We start from the raw sequence: 17,391 nt of genomic DNA, 5'->3' as shown, positions 1-17,391 counted from the left end.
GGCATGCCCATTGCATTTGACAAACCCCAGGAATTTTCTAACAAAACAAGTCCCAAAATAAAGTCTTGCGTCCCGTTCCATGTGTGAGAAATAATTGGCCACGATCTGAACATAAAGCAAAATGTTTTTCTTCTCCTTAAAGACGTTGCCTTTGGACGATTATTGTACTAAGTTTTGCATTGGGAATGGACATCGTATATTGGACGGATGGCCTAGCTAACTATCCTGAAGCATCGAAGACTCGAATCCTTTTTGATAATGCTGTGTGCATCTTGTAGTAGTGCTAGGTTATCAATCTTCTATTCCGGCATTTTTTTTCTAGCTCTAAGTCGCCAGATGATGAAGAGTTGCCCTGGGCAGTTCCCATAGAGCGAGATGCGCTCGTTCTCTGACTACTCTCTCTGTCTCATTCTCTGCATCTATCGAAAGAGTGAGGTTGAAAACAACAAAGTTGGGCTGACTGATGGCTTCTCTATAGCTTGTAACAAAGTTGGGCTGACTGATGGCTTCTCTATAGCTTGTCCAAGTTTCCATCTGAATAATAGGAAGCCTCGCCAATGGCAAGTCCCAAGTGGAAGTAGAAGTAGTTGGCAGAAGCTGTTGAGCGTCTTTCTCCCGTGGCAATTTTGAGGGTTGACTTGAATGGAGCATAAATAAGTTTAGAAATGGGCCTTCCCTGGATTCTCCTTCTCTCCATCATGAGTTCTTCATATGCGTACATACTACATACATACGTACATGTATACACATACAGGAATATATTCTTGTACCTATGCTCAGCTCAGATCTTGCCAATGAGAATATCCCATATGAATAATGGCCAAGATCTTTACATGCTTTGCAAACCCACCGGGCGATAAACTGGCCTCCGGGGAGACTCGAATAAACCGCTCAAAAAGCTTCTGGTGAGCAAAGAAATTATCCTCCAAACATTGAACAATGAGCCATCTTTAAAACGGGGAGAAAATGAAGTGGCCCTCCTGTAGTCAGAAAAATAAAACATGCTCAAAGACCAACCAACCCTCCCAATCGATGAAAAAGCACATTCTAATGAGGCACTTTTTCACTTTTCCCACCCGTAAAGTTCGCCTAATTTTGCCGTCTTTAATCAGCCGACTCTTGATTCTCTTCCAAAGGTTTCGGTTTCCTTCCCCTCTGGCCGGCCTTATGAATATTCATGAGGCTCATCATTGAGCTTCTGGTCAGGCTGATCACTTTTTCGAGTGCACCAGTAGCACGTAAATGAAGTGGCCCGAATTCAATGAATCGCCTCTTTTGCTTGGGAGCTCGTCAAAGAGTGGTGCTGCCAAGTCAATGGTCGGCCAGGAGATCTGTCCAGACATTAAGACAACCATAAACTTCATGACTGAAGATGAAATCATTACAAACTTATCGCTTCTGGCCTTACTCGAGAATCAGGCCGAGAGCGTTTCACTTGCCCCACGAAAGTACCACGCATGCTGAGGTCTGTGAGACTGTGAGTACGTACGTAGACAAGTGGTAGAGTAGTGTACCATCACAGCAGCATGAAGGAAGGGATGCTGGCTGCCGTGTTCTGTACATACTATGTGCCTCCAGGCCCAGAAGCATTTGGGTTTGATCAAAAGGTTTTACCAAGGCCTGGAGAAAACGAGACCGATCTAGTGTCTGAAATCGATTGTTTGCATGACGAGTCAAGAGAAGTTTTGCCGCTTTCATGCTTGGAAAGTTGCGCGTACCTTTCCTCATATCGAATTGAAGCGGCTAGTGAGCGTGCACACTTTCAAGGGTCTGCGTCGTCTATATGACGATCGAGAGCCAAACGTCGAACCTTGGACTTATTCGTCAAAGCAATATGTCTCACTGACTAATAACTCTAATCATTTGAGTATGTGTCTTTATGTGTGTGTGTGTGTGTCTTCGCGTGTCCTTGGTGGTGTTCAATTTGCTAAAAGAGTCCTGTCACTACATATACTCCTTCGCGCATTACCGGGGGCGCACTTTTTCCTTTTTGTCCAATGTTGGCACTTATTTACGGTTTGATTTCAATTAATCAAGCGCAATGGTCCAATTCACACTCTAAGTAGCTCAATCACACCTCCGAGGAACCTCATGGACCGGGCAGACAAGCTGCAGTTGCTGTGCTTGATTTTGTTTCAATCACCTCATTCAATGGATCATCATTGGGTCAGCAGCGATGGGATAATTGGAAGATTACCTTAATGAGTATATTAGGCTGGCATTGAAAAAAAAATTGCCGCTTGGCCCTCCGTCACGGCTGTTAGGTCCATGCTTAGGAGGAGAGGTTTCTATGAGTTAGAGCCGTCACCTATGGCCATCTTCTTCCTGACCGAGGAGCACTTCATTCAAGGAGAGTGTAATCTGTAGAGTGTACTAGTAGCAATAGCGCAAGAGGTTATGGGTGTGTGTGCGTGTATGTATGTGTGTGTGTGGTGAGCACAATCATCCTTTTATCCGTTCAAGTTTTAATTATCTCCTCTTTCCCCACTCGCTCAATGTGTCAGCAAAATTTTTGAGGGCTCTTTCAAGCCTGCCTCAGAGTCAGAGTTGGTGGAGGATGCTGCTCTGTCAGCCGTCCCGCTCTTTCCCGGGATTTTGGGGCGTCGAAGTCACTTTTCACTCCGGGTTTGGCGCTCTTCTCCGACCATTTCGGTTCTTTCTCGTTCTCTCTCTCTCTTTCTCTCTCTCTCTCCTCTTCTTCCTTCAGCCCGTCGGTGGGGCGTTGGAAGATCAGATTTTCACCATTGCTCGGTTCTTCCAACCGTTTCCAGCGGTCAAACTCGGCAAGGAAAAGAAGAAGGCGCCGCCGATCCCCTTCCCTCCCCCATTTTCTTATTCGCCTTCTCTGGCTTGAATGGCTTCGCTGGTCTAGGTTTGACCCCCTCCATTTGGTTCTGGCTTCTCTTTTTGGAAACCCTGCTGTGCGCTCGGACGCGAAATCCGACCAATCCTGAGGCTCTCGCTGACGATCGTCGGGAATTGGGCGCGCGAACAAAAGTAGCTGGCCGGGAAACCACGAGATTACGGAAAGGGCGCTCAGAGGGATCCCGTCAGCGAGAATGAAGGAAATGGCGACGGCGCCGCCTCAAAAGCCATCGGACGGATTGAGGCTCTTGCTTGGCTTTCAAGAGGACTTCAGTTGACGTTGGGTTATAAGCTCAGTTGGACGCGCCCGAGGTCCCGGCCAGAGTCTGTTGAATAATAGGCCTGATTTGAAGAAGTCACAAAGGATCGATTGCTACGAGCATCGGTGTTGTTATTGCCATTACTTTCATGATTATTATTTAAGATAATAATATTCTGCCACCTCAAGTTCGTTGTCTTCTGTGCTCATCATCTTTCATTGAGTGTCTTATCAAACTGTAAACAGTGGAGATAGTTCGAGAATTCAAGAAGCAAGTGCATCATCAACATCAGGCTCTTCATCATCATCATCATAATTATCATCATCACAGATTGCTTCTTATGACCTGCTCCGGGCAGTCACGGTCAATAGAGTGATTATCGCTAATCAAACAGATTAGCAGCCTCAGCGCCAACGTCATAGCTGTCGGCGTCCTTGCCGTAGTTGTTGTCATCCTCAACGACGTGGTCGTCGGGGTCACTGTTGTTGTTGATCCTCATCATTATTATCATCATTGTCTTCGACTTGTCCTTCCATTTGACATAATTTGACACGGATTTATGGTGTGAAGTGCCTAGCGCCTACGACAGTGCCCTCCGTTCCGAGAGGCGTGTGTCAGGCGTTGCTTTTCGCTTGAACCCTTTGAATCCTTGGGATTCTTTCAGTGTTTGATCATCACCATCACGCTGAACTTTGGTGATCTCGCCGGCCCCCCATACACCTCGGGTGGGGGGTCGCCTTCGGACAATGAATCCGGAACTTCTCAGCCGAGTTCGGAACAGATGAAGTCCATCATGGACTTGCAGAACCGAGCGGGCTACGGCATATACGGCAATTTCAACCCCGGTGGCCATGGAGACTCTCCGGGCCTTACCGGGAATCGATATCCTTTTCCCTACCCAGGGATGACTGGTCAGAATTCCTATGCGGGGTACCACCACCTTGGCTACCCTGGCAGCGCCTCTCCCGGACGAGATGGTAAGACATATCAGACGTTAAACCGCCTGCCTCACTTCTGTCCTCCACGATGGACAAGTATCCATGTAGCAATTTACACATTTTGAGCAATTCGTAGTGAGATCTGGAAATGAACAGATCGACTTACTTTGACGTTCGGCATCAAGAGCACCAATATCAATACCAGCATCAGCATCATTATTATCATCAGGGGAGGGGAGATCGACGACGACGACGTACTCGTAGAGGAAAAGAAGGAGAAGTAGGAGGAGAAGGCGAGAATGATTTGGCAAAAATCCACATTGAAAAGAATTTTGTGCGAGTACAGAGTGCAGCATTATACAGGATCTAGTAGTATCTAAGAGTGCAAGCTACGAGTTCTACGAGGTGGATGTAGCTGGATGTAGCAGACGTTATTGTAATAGTAGTATTGGTCTGACGGCGACGACAGCTGAGCGTGTCTTCCTTACTCGCCTCTCTGAAGGCTCCTATGTACAATCTCCTAAGACAAGAAGACACTCTTCATCTTAGTGTTCTGATGACAATTTGATTCTTTCACAGATAAGAGAGAGAGAGAGAGAGAGAGGAGTAGGGCTAGGAGCAAAATGGTGGGTGCTACGTAGGGCTATGTGTGACAAAGCCAGGAAATATGAAGTGTTCACTTTTTTCTGCCCTGCTAACATCTTTTGAAGGCCAATGGGCGGCCAAAGATCGAGCTCACAGAGACAGACACTCATTCACGATTCACATTCATACACACCCATCGAGAGATGTTCTCCGGTGTCAGATTTAGTAGATTTAATGTCGCCTCCCTTCGAGCTTTGGCTCCCATATGTTTAAAATAGCCGAAATGTTTAGAGACCAGCACACTATTTTTCGGGATTTTCCTGGATGTCATGGCCAGGATGAAGTAGTGATATGATAGGAATCTTTCATTTGACGATATTTGGAGTAGTATGGTGCCTTTTTACCATCCAAAGTACCTTCCTTCATCAGCACTTCCATCCCGAAAAAAAACAAGAAAACAAGATAAATGATATGCAAGTGATAGGCAATCGAACGACCTCGAAAACGAGATAACATTCCACGATCCAAGCAGATCTGTGGATTCAGAGAAATCTTGGGCTAGATCTAACCAAAAATGTACATGTCTTCTTATTGAAATCGTTTCCCACTTTGAAATGCATGGGCCTATAAAGTAATGAAAGTGTTAGATGGCTTGCATAGCTTAAATTGTCTAATTACTTTTTTGGATAATGCCGTTCAATATTGCACGTTGCATATCCGGCCATTTGCAGCATGGCAAAAATTCCAGACAATTCTTAAAACATTTGTGAGGTTTTTCTCTGCCTGCAGTATGCGTATAGTGATGATAGGGGATGATAAAGATTTATATAAGCTTTGAGCCATTGTGAGTGAGGAAAAAATTCAATGCAACTGATAGAATGACTTGAGTTGATGTATCCTCAGGTATTTTGAACAAATGGCAAGGCTTTAGGTACTATAAAAGCAAAAAAAAAAAAAGAAAATTCTGATGGATGTGACAAGTTCCCAAACCCATCATTGCATCAACAACTCTTTTTGTATCTCCAACAAACGAAGTTTTTGCTATCGATGAAAAACACATGTGGTTCTTCTTTTTTTCGACTCTCTAAATAAGTGGGCTTGGTTTTGGTCTGTGGGGGAGAGGGAGATTCTAGTTTTAGTTCGTTAGTTAGTTCATTATTACACTCGTTCAATTGCCGTCAGTTTGTCTGCAAAAGTTGTCAATCTAGTCCGGACCAGTCCGATCATGTTCATGACATTCAGGTGCAAATTGCTTGTATCAAGAGTCGACGGAAGGTTATTATTGTTTTACATGACAAGATTTTCACCATCGAACAAGGGGATCATTCTCAACAAACCTAAAGCTTCTGTTTCGGTTGCTGCTGATGGTGCTGTTGCTGGTATTGTTGCTATTGTTGGTGCTTTTGATGCTTTTACTCCAAAAATGATGGCTGTATTTGGCCCCTGATACTATTACAACTGGTGGCATGTCGCACTTGAATAAGAGTCGTTCAATTGAATCCTTTAATACCCGCCTGTTGCAACTTCATTCTGTATGATTAGTGATGTTTTCATAGCTCAATATGATTTCACTGCAGATTGTCTTATTCAAAGGAAATAGGTATTTTTGCAGACGATATTAAAGAGTCCATTGAGAACGGAGAGCTTACACGGGTCAATAGTAAAGGGAAGAAGATGCGCAAGCCAAGAACAATCTACTCATCCCTCCAAATCCAGCAATTGGAACGACGCTTCCAGCGAACACAGTACCTCGCTCTGCCCGAACGAGCTGAACTCGCGAGTACCCTCGGACTGACCCAAACACAGGTAGGGATCACACAACACCAATCCACACCAACAGCTTTAGCGAACCTGGAACACACTACTCCATTCCATCCCACGATGGCCGACGAGGATGAGGATCCCACTCCGCCTCTCTCTTTCGAGGCTGATGATGAGGGGTGCTGAGGGTGCGTGGAGAGCAGCATAAACCTGTGGGTTGTTGTTGTTGTTGCTGTTGTTGCTGTGGGTCTGTGTAATCCCCAAATAGTTCTGTTGCACATATTGATCCAACAACGGATGGTTGGATGGATGACTAGATTGAGTATTCGAGTGACTTCTCCGGATCTGACTTCCCTTGCCATTGTCCCTTGTAAGCACGGGTTCCACCATGACAACCAATTGCGTTGTCCTTTGTCCAAGATCTGTACGATTATACGTGTACGAAGCCGACGCATACACACACACACACACACACTGTACGGACGAGTGTGCCTCATTTTTAGGTGATGTCATTCCAACCGTCGAGCACGGGGAAATTATCACTAGAGTCAATGGCAAAGGGAAGAAGATCCGAAAGCCTCGATCCATCTACTCGTCCCTCCAACTTCAACAATTGGAGCGAAGGTTCCAACGAACACAGTACCTGGCCCTTCCAGAACGGGCGGAACTGGCAGCCAATCTGGGCATTACACAGACTCAGGTAGGCCATTCTTACCCTTTTACAGCACCCCAATCATCATGAATATGCCTTGTTTTGATTGTTGTTACATTGTTGGTGTTGTTACTGGCGGTGTCGGTATTCATATCGATTATCCTCCTCGTTCCATCGTGCGGTAGAATGTGACAGACCTGATTAGGATCATGTTTATTAATTACCATGGTGTGCGAGATTGATAGTTCTCATATATGCTCTAATGATAATGAAATGCCAGCTAAGTCAATTCTAGCAAAATCACCAGACGATCGTTTGACAAGCTGGATCTGTACCACACTGCTTAGTTAAGGATTTTGACGAGTTTGAGAAATCTGCTCTAAATACCTTGCTCTCATTCCATGACATTTCAAGATGTCTATAAATTGTGAGTCTTTCAATCTTTGGCAACGGGCTCTTGTGTCTTTGGACTCGGAGTGGAAGATCGTTTGTTTTTCCCATGGAAGTCAAAGGAAAAATGATTCTCGTCCAACGCTAAAAAGGTCTCCTCCCTTTCTTTGGCGCATATTTCCACAAATCTAGAGACTTGTCCTCATCCTTCACCTTTTGGTAAAGCAGCCGAGGAGGGTAGATGTTGGCTTTCAAGTTGAAGAAACTGGTAGAAATACCTTGAAGCACAACTCCCCACCATCGACTTCGACGTTTTCTGTTTCTCAAGCCTTTTATGATCTTTGAAGAAAAGGACATAAAACACCGGTTTTTGTGTATGTCCTGTGGAGGCGAGTCCAGGAAACTCCTTTTTTTTGTTTTAAACGAGAATGCGTCGTCTCCTAAGTCAGTTCACTTTGTCCCTGCACCCAGAGGACTTTGAACAATTTCCCAAGCTCTAAATCTACTCCAAAGAAAGAGACGAGTTGAATTTTCAAATCGGGTTGTCCAACCGACAAACCATATTTGTGCCGAAAGTTGTTTTGTTCTTCCAATGCCGTGGAATGGCTGTATTTTGGTGTTCTTTCGAGCATATTATGAACCAGTAGTTGTGCGTCGACTTTGGTCAGGGCAGAATCAAAGTTCCTCCCAAAAGTTCCTAGAAGCCAGTCAGTCAGTCACTCAGTCAGTCAGTTGTCAGTAAGGCAGTCAACTAACCAAACCATCATCCATCCTCAACTCAATGCTACACTCTTGTACTATCGGTCGTTGGGGTTCGCCTTGGTCGGAACTGGACCGAAAAACTTTTTTTTTGTCATGGTGGTCAAAATATTAAGTGCTCGCAGAGAGGTCCCTTCTTCCTCGCTTCTCCATTGTGCTCTTTCTACCATTGACGAATTAATCCCCCCTTCATTTATGATTTTCCTCTCTCTTCTCAAGAGGAACATTTCTGGAAAAAAGGACTTCGCCATTCAGAAATTTTGTTACTACAGTCAGTCTTGAGCAGTTGACTTTATTTAGCCGAGGATCCCGCGATCTCTGTTAGTTAGTGCTCGCCTCATTGATGGATTGACTGACTGCTGTTTCCTGCCCGCACGAAGAATAGCAATGCTAGTAGTGGTAGTTGGTAGAAGGTAGTTCATCTATACTTGGCTCCATTCGTTCAAAAAAATGTTCCCAAAGTTGACGATTTACTAAGCCATCATAAATAGAAGAGCACATAGACACCATAAACATGACTTTTCGGTCTCGGCCGTAGTTTGCGCTTTAGAGTGTGACGGATGGGAACAACACATCAAGTTGTTAATCCAGAATAAAGCACTCTGTCAATAACATTTATTGCAATTCCATCATTAGCACCTCACTACCTTCTGCCCTGGCCTCGTCGTCATAGTCGTTGATGATGATCATGGTGAGGGAGCTCGAGCAGATTCTTCGCCTTGGAAAATGATCTCCCTCGAAAATGAACCGTGGCAAGGTTTTAGTACGTGTGGGGCTTCAGTATTTCTCCCTCTGGCTCTTCCTTCCTTGCGACGTTTTTGTTTACATTTATCCCCCTCGGTGATGGTGTTAGAGGTGATGAGGTGTGGGGATGTCAAGCTCGGTTGGATTCGATATTCAACAATTTCAACCATTGGCAGAGATCCATCCATCCATCCATCCATCCATCCATCCATCCATCCATCCATCCATCCTTCCTGCCTTCCTTCATGCATTCTAACTTTGAAGCTCTGACGATGGAGTTTCATCTTGACAAGCTTAGGAATCATAACTAGAGGGACCCAGAACTCTCTTCAGCACGTTTATTATCGACCGACCAGTCGAGCTAGTTTTCCAATTCTAGTACCAACTGATCCAGGGTAGGGTCTGTTGTCGTTAGACGGCGGATCTGACACAAGCCAAAACTGTTGTGGATGGATCTAAGATCCTCCGGAAGATTGGCGTAAAGTCAGTTGCTATTTAAGTGGGGACAAATTGATGAACCGTTTGTCAGGGACGTTGTTGTCGATCTGTCCGTGAGATCGTATACGGATGTTTTTCCTGTTGATCGCGGCATGATGAGGCTGAATTCATCCACAACCACCATCATTGTGTTCCTCCACACTACATACATATCCTTATGACACCTATCCAAATGCTCCATAAAATCGGAATACTACCAGGGGCTTGACGCCTCAACTGTAAACGTATGTGTACTTCATAGAATGCACAGTATGATTGACGATTCGTAATGATGTTTCATTCAGTCAAATATGTAGAGGAATTTCCTCACACTTTGAACACTTTGAAGCGCATGGTTTGTCTTGGCTCATAAATCACGAATCTAAGGTCACTCACTACTCACTGGACTGGTTGTGCCTTGATGGACCATCGGAGGCAATTAGCACCGAGTTTTATTATTTCTGGCAATGCAATTGATTTGGTTGCATACATGTACGAGCGTAGGTGCCACTGAGAGGCCATCAGTGTTCTCCTCTCTCAAATTCAAGGCATTTGAAGGATGAAAAGAGAAATCTCGCCAAATGCCATCCACCACTGATCAAAACCAGATTCTGTCTCTGAAAGGCGACACAAACGTCTTTGTGTCAGAAGTTGTGAATAATCAATTCACCCCCACAAGATTACTGCTTGATTAGTTCGAAGAGGTGGTAGCATTCGTGTTTTTCACAGTGGTTCCTGGCAGAGGAACCACCTTGTCATGGTGAAAATGACAAGTACCGTGATTTTAATCATCATCCACCGACTACTCTACTCCTTGGCTGGTAAGCGAGCTCTGGGATGGTGAGTGGAGCTCTTCGAAGTACTCACAGATTGTGTGGTGGTTAACTTATGTACTGGGGAAGTATTGGTTGTAGTGTTGGTGGTCGTTGGTGTTGTTCTTCATCTTGCACGTTTGCTGGCAAGTCTTGTGGGGACTGGGGATCCAAGTGAAAGAACGTATGACTTCGTGTCCATGGCGTTAGAGTCGGGGAATGATGTCTTTCCATACTTCTACGAGCTTGAGAATGTGTCGACAAGAAGGAAGGGAGAGACGAGGGTTTCCTGACAAGGAACCTCGACACTCCCGTCCGTCCGTCTTCATCGATACCAGCTAGTAGGGCTGAGTTTTTTTTCTTCTTTATCAAGTCAATCAAAACCAAACTCTGGCGAGACCTTGGACATACATGTACAGTACATGTAGGCACAGAAAAGAGCCAAGATCCGACTGACTGAATGGAAGGATGGATTGGGAGTGTACTGTCATTTGTCTCTTTGGATCCTCCTCTCTCACGAGAAATGGAGACGCCGCCAATATGTTTGCCATCGACCAGTGATCTGTCATGAGTCATTGCTCGATCGATTCAGTGGTTTTCAATTTTCCCGCCCTTTTCCCTGTTGCCCGTTGATTTTCCACATTCAACAGGCACCAAACGACTCTCCATCCTCGGTTGGTTGTGTATGGCCATGGAGCTCTCCTCGACGCCTTCTGTAGTTGCTCGTAGTATGTCGTGGTGCAAGAGAAGGCAGACACGGGCATTGGCATTGTGATGACGGTGGTTGGCATTTCAAGCGAGTTAATGACTATTTTAGGATGTCTTTTCTGTTCTGGACTCTCTTTGTTAGAGCTCCATTTCTTTGATGGGTCTCATACATCATTTTGGAGCGGAAAGGAAGACCCTAGGCCATTTGCTCACGTATGAATGTGTTTGCCCCCTATCTGAGCATCATTGTATTGATATTGTTATTTTTTCTCAGCAAGATTTTCTGCCCCTTTTGTGTCTCCGTCTCTCCCTGCCGAGAAACTGTGGCGCCAATTACAAATTTCCCATCAATGCCAAGGACTTGCCTGCGTGCGTCAAGGGTACCACGGTAGCCAAACTAACACCAACCCCTCACTACCTACGTACCATCATTCTGTGTCTACATACGTGCTGTATATTCTGGTTCTACCTGGCTCTGGACTCACTGGGATGGACCGAGTCCACGGAATTGCCACTGATGCTGGCCTCGTCCTCCTGGCCTCATGAGCTGATCTCTTTTAATTTGGTATGAGACAAGTAATATATTAGGCTCACCACGGGGAGTCTAGGTCGAGAGAAGCAACCCGGAGAGCCAGCCAGGAGCGTTTATAGAGCTAGAGAGAAAGAGAGAAAGAGAGAGGGTCTCAACTGGACTTCATTCAACTAACTGAGTACGAGTTGCGTACTTGGGCTTTGGACTGACTGGCTACTGGATGGATAGATGGATGGATGGATGAAAGAAAGAGGCACTCTCAATAGTCGATTTGCTTGTGTCGTTCCTTCATATGTGGAGGACTCCCGTAGGAACACGACCCAACGAATGGACGATGACGGCCCTTGGAAAGACACTCCAGGGTTTCGAACCATGGGCACACACACGTACTCGCATTTGTTCCCTATCAAACTACTTTTTGTTCGACTGCCAGTGCCAGGGAAAGAGCCACTCAAAGACTCACGGGAGACCCAATGAACTGCCTATTGTCACATCATTATGAAGAACAAAGACGCAACAGAGCGGACCATTGTCATCGTCGTTACAAAGTTAGGATCGGGTTGAGGTGACTGGCTACCTTACTTACCTAACAATCTGACAACGGCCAAGATGATCATGACGACAGTGATGTTGTGTCACCAGAGTCTGGCCATGAGAGCGGGCTTCCCTTTTATGAAGTTAGAGATTTGTTTCTCTTTGTCATCAAGTTAGTCAACATCATGGTGCATAAAGAGCCTCTCTCCATACAAGGAGTGGCTTTTGTACCGAGAGAGAGCGAGAGAGAGACACAGGCTGGGCTCATTTGTATGCTGTGCAATCAAACTCTTTTGATGAGAGCTACTGATGCTCGCCACATTTCAATTACTTGGCCTGACGCAGCGAAAAAAATGTCGGCAGGATCCCTTCGACCAAGAAACCACCTTGGTCCAAGCCAATGAAAAGCTTCCATTCAGCGAAAAGGTGACCATTCGTTAATTAAGCTTCTGATTTGCATATCGTTACCCACACGAATAATCGCAAACTAGCTATTTGTGGGGCCCCTTAGTCGTCCAGAGTTTTCCGCTTACCAAGTGACCAACATATGGTCATTCAATGGAGTACAAGGAAGAGTGGAGGCAGGCCTCTTTGAAACGGCTATCTTGGCGACCATCTGCTCGCCACTCAGAAAACCATATATCCAGCCAAGTAATCCTTGGAAGAAATCCGTTATCCGTCCGCACATTCGGATGCTTGATCCGGGTTCACTAATAGGATTGCGACGGATGATCTGAGGAGATTCTCAGTTTTCCCACGAAAATTGGCCTTATCGGGAATGGAAATCAATCCTTTGAGTGGTTGGTCTCCATCTGATCAGGAGTGAAGGCCACGAACGGTTGGTTCGTTGAGTGACTGGGTGGGTGGGTGGTTGTTGTTGTTGTTGGGAAGTTTCGTTTCATTTCGCCAAGCCCCTGGCAACTTGGAGCCGTGCAGCAACCAGCTATTATGTGTCCAATTATCGGAATCCCAAGAATGACGTCATTTTGCTTCATTAAAAGGGGATATCCCCTCATTTATCCAATTAGACCTAGTTGAGCTATAGAGTCTCATACTGCTGCTGCCCCTCCTCCTAGGTATTACATAAAGACGTACACACATACACATTCACACACACACACACACACACACACACACACACACACACACACACACACACACACACACACACACACACACACACACACACACACACACACACACACACAAACATTCGCAGTAGACGGCGCCGCCCATGACGCTCCAGTATGTCGTTTCAGCGAGTTCATGATCAAGATGATGGCACCGACTGTCGGTTGACTTGTATGTCGCCGCTGCCAGTGGTGTCGCCATTGCCAGTCAGTTTCTGTGCTCTGGGTGCTGCTGATCTGGCTGATCCTGCTCTTAATCCTCTTTCCACTTCATACAAGGAAGGGCCACCAAATTTGTCCGACTCTTGCGTCCTTCGCTTCCCATCTTCATGAGTGCTCCAGCTCTCAAAATCTGGAGGTGAACCCCAGTCTTCTTTCCTTCTCTCTCTCTCTCTCTCTCCTTTTTGGCTTCGTTCCACTTCATACTAGGAAGGGCCACCAAATTTGTCCGACTCTTGCGTCCTTCGCTTCCCATCTTCATGAGTGCTCTAGCTCTCAAAATCTGGAGGTGAACCCCAGTCTTCTTTCCTTCTCTGTCTCTCTCTCTCCTTTTTGGCTTCGTTCCAACTTCCAATCTCAGAGTTATCATACTCCCAGACTCACTCACAAGCTTGAACTTGGAGGACTCCTTCTTGAGGGAGGAGCGCCAATCACCGCCACCAAAAGACGCACACCAACTTGAGCACTCACTCATGGCGCCAATGGCGGGGTGCCAAATTTGGTGCGAAAACTTCTCTGCATTTCTAATGCCTATAATTTATCCCTTCGTTCTGTTCAGAAATGGTTCTCCTCAAGATAAGAGACATACGTATAAAGAGAAGGGGGGAAGAAGTCACGGCCTCGTTTTCAATATTCATATTGTGCCTTTTGCACTAAACCATATTTTTGCCAATGCCAGTTAACGTTTGTTGTGATTTCTCAAAGAATAAATCAGCTATTGCTGACATTTTGAGCTCTAATGAAGTGAATAAGGTTTGGATAGTGCCGACTCAAAGCCTTCCATGAGGGGCACACATCAGGTTGATGATGGTAATTATTTTGTCTCGACTGCCTGGCAATGAAAAGCTTCTCTGATTATTCTGTACATGTGGGTTAGTGGACTCCTACATGTGGCTGTGGTGACGGGCCCCCTTGGAACATCTTTATCTTTTCGTTCAAAATGTACTGTGCCCTAGTCAACTCTACGTAGTCATTGAAGCTCCCTTTCCCTTTCAATGAGGGCTCTTGTTTTCCAAATCAAATCGTTGTACGTGATTTTTAAACAACGAAACATTTGGTTGGTCCATTTCCCCACCACCATCACCACCACCATCGTGATGAACATGGTTGATGGCAGGTTGATGGCTGTGATACCGTGTGTAAATAAATAGCTGGCCAATGACATGTATAGCACAATTTTGCGGTTACATCTCGGTTGATTTTTACATGAACAACATGCACGGAGCTCGCCTTCCAACCAAGTACAAACGTGACCAGTTCCACACATGGGCAATTGGACATCCTCTTGGATATCTAGAATATTCCACATATGGACCAAGAACGCAAGTCTATGTAAATAAAGCAAAAAATTGTGACAATGACCCCAGTCCATGAGCGCTTGAGTAACCCGTATTCTAGGACAATGTGGCCGAATCACTTGGACGGTCCTCGGTGATTGATCTAGATAGTCAAGAGTCATGCTCTGCACAAGTGTCCGGTTGGTCTACAGGTTGAGAGCTGGCCATTATTGAGGATGATCCCAACAACTCTCTTCATGGTCGGTTTTTCATTCGCCTGAACTCTGAGTACGTGATGGCTATATGGTTAGTTGTCAAATTTATGGTATGGTATGAAACCGCACTCACCATGGCACATTTATTCACAAAGGAGGAGAGAAAAAGGTGTGTTGCGGCGTTTCCCCCCTATGAAGTCGATCTCTTTCCCCTCGCTCAAGTCCGTCTGTCTGTCGTAATGCCATGAACAGTTGTAGTCTCTCGTAATGCATCTAAGCAACAGGATATAAATATTTCATGCCACTTTGAAGCAACAAAGAACCACTATAGAACTACTAGAGCGGTCCACCTAATACAACGACAAATAGGGTGTTCTCAGCGGTGCATGTTCAGTATGGAACCTGGTCGAGGCAGTTCAAGCGGGTTGTTGGACATTGCAATGAACGGACGAACGGACTGTCTGCCGTACCTACTTGGGGGCGACCCGACGGAAAGGGGAAGAAAGTGCATGCTTGATGATGGTCATGTGATTTGGATCGGGATATGGCGCCCCCTTTCAGTTCTTCTGGGCTTGCTCGGATCCAAAAGAGCCCTTTGGTGTAGAAGTGCACGTTTAAAAGCCTCCGCCACGACCAGGACATGACTGGAAGCACTTCTGTGTGGTTTCGATTTGAAATGGGGCAGAAAAATGTCCTCGTAAAATATTAGCATGTCGTAACATCATGGCCCAGGGGCCAACCACACTTGGCTTGGCTCTGGGGTCGCTCAAGGGCCAATGCGATGCTCTTCATCGGGGGAAAGAGAGCGATGGAAGGAAAAAAACGGTCAGAATCGGCAAAATCTTTATGAGCTTACGTACGTATCTCCTACTACTGGTGCAGTGTGCTAGTTGTTGTATGGCTGGGCTGTTTTCGGGTAGCTCCAAGACATGGCATTAAGACAAGGGTGTATTGGGTTTGGTAGACCACAAAATCTTTGTAGTGAGTTTTGGGGGCAGTCGAGAGGCTCTGTCAGTCAGTCAGTCAGTCAGAATGAAAGATGAACAGCCAAGTGGGGAGGTGCCCAAGTTTTGCCAAGAATTCTGACGGCTCACCCAAATTCAGTACTGCGTACACGGTTCATCCACTGAGCGGAGTAGTATGGACTTGGCTCATGAGCGAAGAGGATCGAGCGGTCTTTTTGTGCTTGAACTTGGCCTAACGTTCTGGCTTTGTTTTTCGGGGAAAGACACAAAAACATAAGCCCTGGATGGCTATTATGCTCGGCGAACACCAGGGGGAGCTGTCCAGTCTCTGACAATGGCAGTGAATCATGTCAAAACTGGAGCTGATCCTCCCCACTCTTGCCGCGGAGGAAGAAGCGCGAGTGAGTCCCACCTCCGTTTTGTTTGCACAAAAAATCCTCGAGAGCAATAATTTATTCCTTATTTGAGGAGGTCCACCTCCCGTTCCTCCGTTTCTCCTGGTCCAGTTCCCAATTCGCGATGCACTCGGACAGAAGGCTCTTTCTGTTTGTTTAATCGGTTTTCGGATCCATTCGATATTTTTGCATTATTCGCCTTCGCCCTGCGATTACACCCACCCCACTCTGTGTTATTTCACATGACCATTTACTCAGTTCAAGAGGCTTTTATGAAACACATTTGGTACGAGGGAAAAGCCATCAAGAGGAGTCAAACGACCAACTACGGATTTTCCCCCTCGAGGTTCTTGCTTGCCCTGAATCACGTGTTGTGTTCGAGAGTGGTGCATGCAATCATTTATTTCCCTCTTTCTTCAATGTGGTCAAGCGATATGATTCCGACCTCTGTTCGAATGAGGTCTCTTGCCATTTGATGATCAGGATCTTTCTCTGTGCCAAGGTTGCAAAGTGGACTCAGGAGTGGCTCAAGTCCCTTAGCTTGATTGCATGAATATTTCGCTGTTGTGTGGGTGTACATAAGACAGACGAACGGTAATCGAACTTGGAAAATAGCAATTTTCGTACGCATACGCATTTCCTCGGCATAATTGGGCTTATTTGTCCAATGCAACTCGGAGCGAGGCTCTACGAAAAGTACTGCCGAGAAGCCTGTATCATTAAAATGCTTTTTTTGTGAACTGCTACACCACATTATTATTGTAATCACGAGAAATCAGCAATTTCGTACGGCGTCGAAACAACAACAGCAGCAAAAGCAACAGCAACAACAACTGAAAATCACTTTCATGTTCTTGTCTAGCCAACAAATTGAGTGCAATCAATATGAAAGATCCAACTTTCCCCTCGAGTATAATTAGGGCGAAAAATGCACTCAGAACTTGAGAAAAAAAGGGGAAATAGAGGAGCCTGATGTACAATAACTCTAGGTACATCAATCCTCAAGGGTTTTTAACAACACTCTTTAATTTCAAACACTCTCCATGGCGAACAATGAACATTGCATGTTCTCTCAACCACATTGCCTGCCAAGGGCAAAAATCACATTTGATGTTTAGGTCACCTAGCATGCAACCATCCATCCCACCGACCAACCAAGTAACTAAGTAACCA

At 45.6% G+C, this 17,391-nt stretch overlaps 1 protein-coding gene across 3 annotated transcripts in view; it reads left to right on the top strand.

Moving 5' to 3' along the window:
* The first annotated feature begins 2,833 nt into the window (after positions 1 to 2,833).
* LOC131881837 (homeobox protein DLX-6-like) overlaps positions 2,834 to 17,391 on the top strand; it is a 29,501-nt gene continuing 14,943 nt past the window's right edge. Inside the window, exons 1-2 of one of the 3 annotated variants that reach the window (XM_059228822.1) lie at positions 2,834 to 4,102; positions 6,913 to 7,109. In XM_059228822.1, the coding sequence (XP_059084805.1) occupies positions 3,907 to 4,102; positions 6,913 to 7,109 (393 nt within the window). In that variant the 5' untranslated portion in view covers positions 2,834 to 3,906. Of the gene's footprint in view, positions 4,103 to 6,248; positions 6,455 to 6,912; positions 7,110 to 17,391 lie in introns of all 3 variants that reach the window. The other 2 variants (XM_059228832.1, XM_059228814.1) reach the window with 2 other exon arrangements.

The sequence above is a fragment of the Tigriopus californicus genome, chromosome 1 (genome assembly GCF_007210705.1).
Source record: "Tigriopus californicus strain San Diego chromosome 1, Tcal_SD_v2.1, whole genome shotgun sequence".
In the NCBI taxonomy this organism is placed as follows: Eukaryota; Metazoa; Arthropoda; class Copepoda; order Harpacticoida; family Harpacticidae; genus Tigriopus; species Tigriopus californicus.
This window is presented reverse-complemented; position numbering and strand designations above follow the sequence as displayed.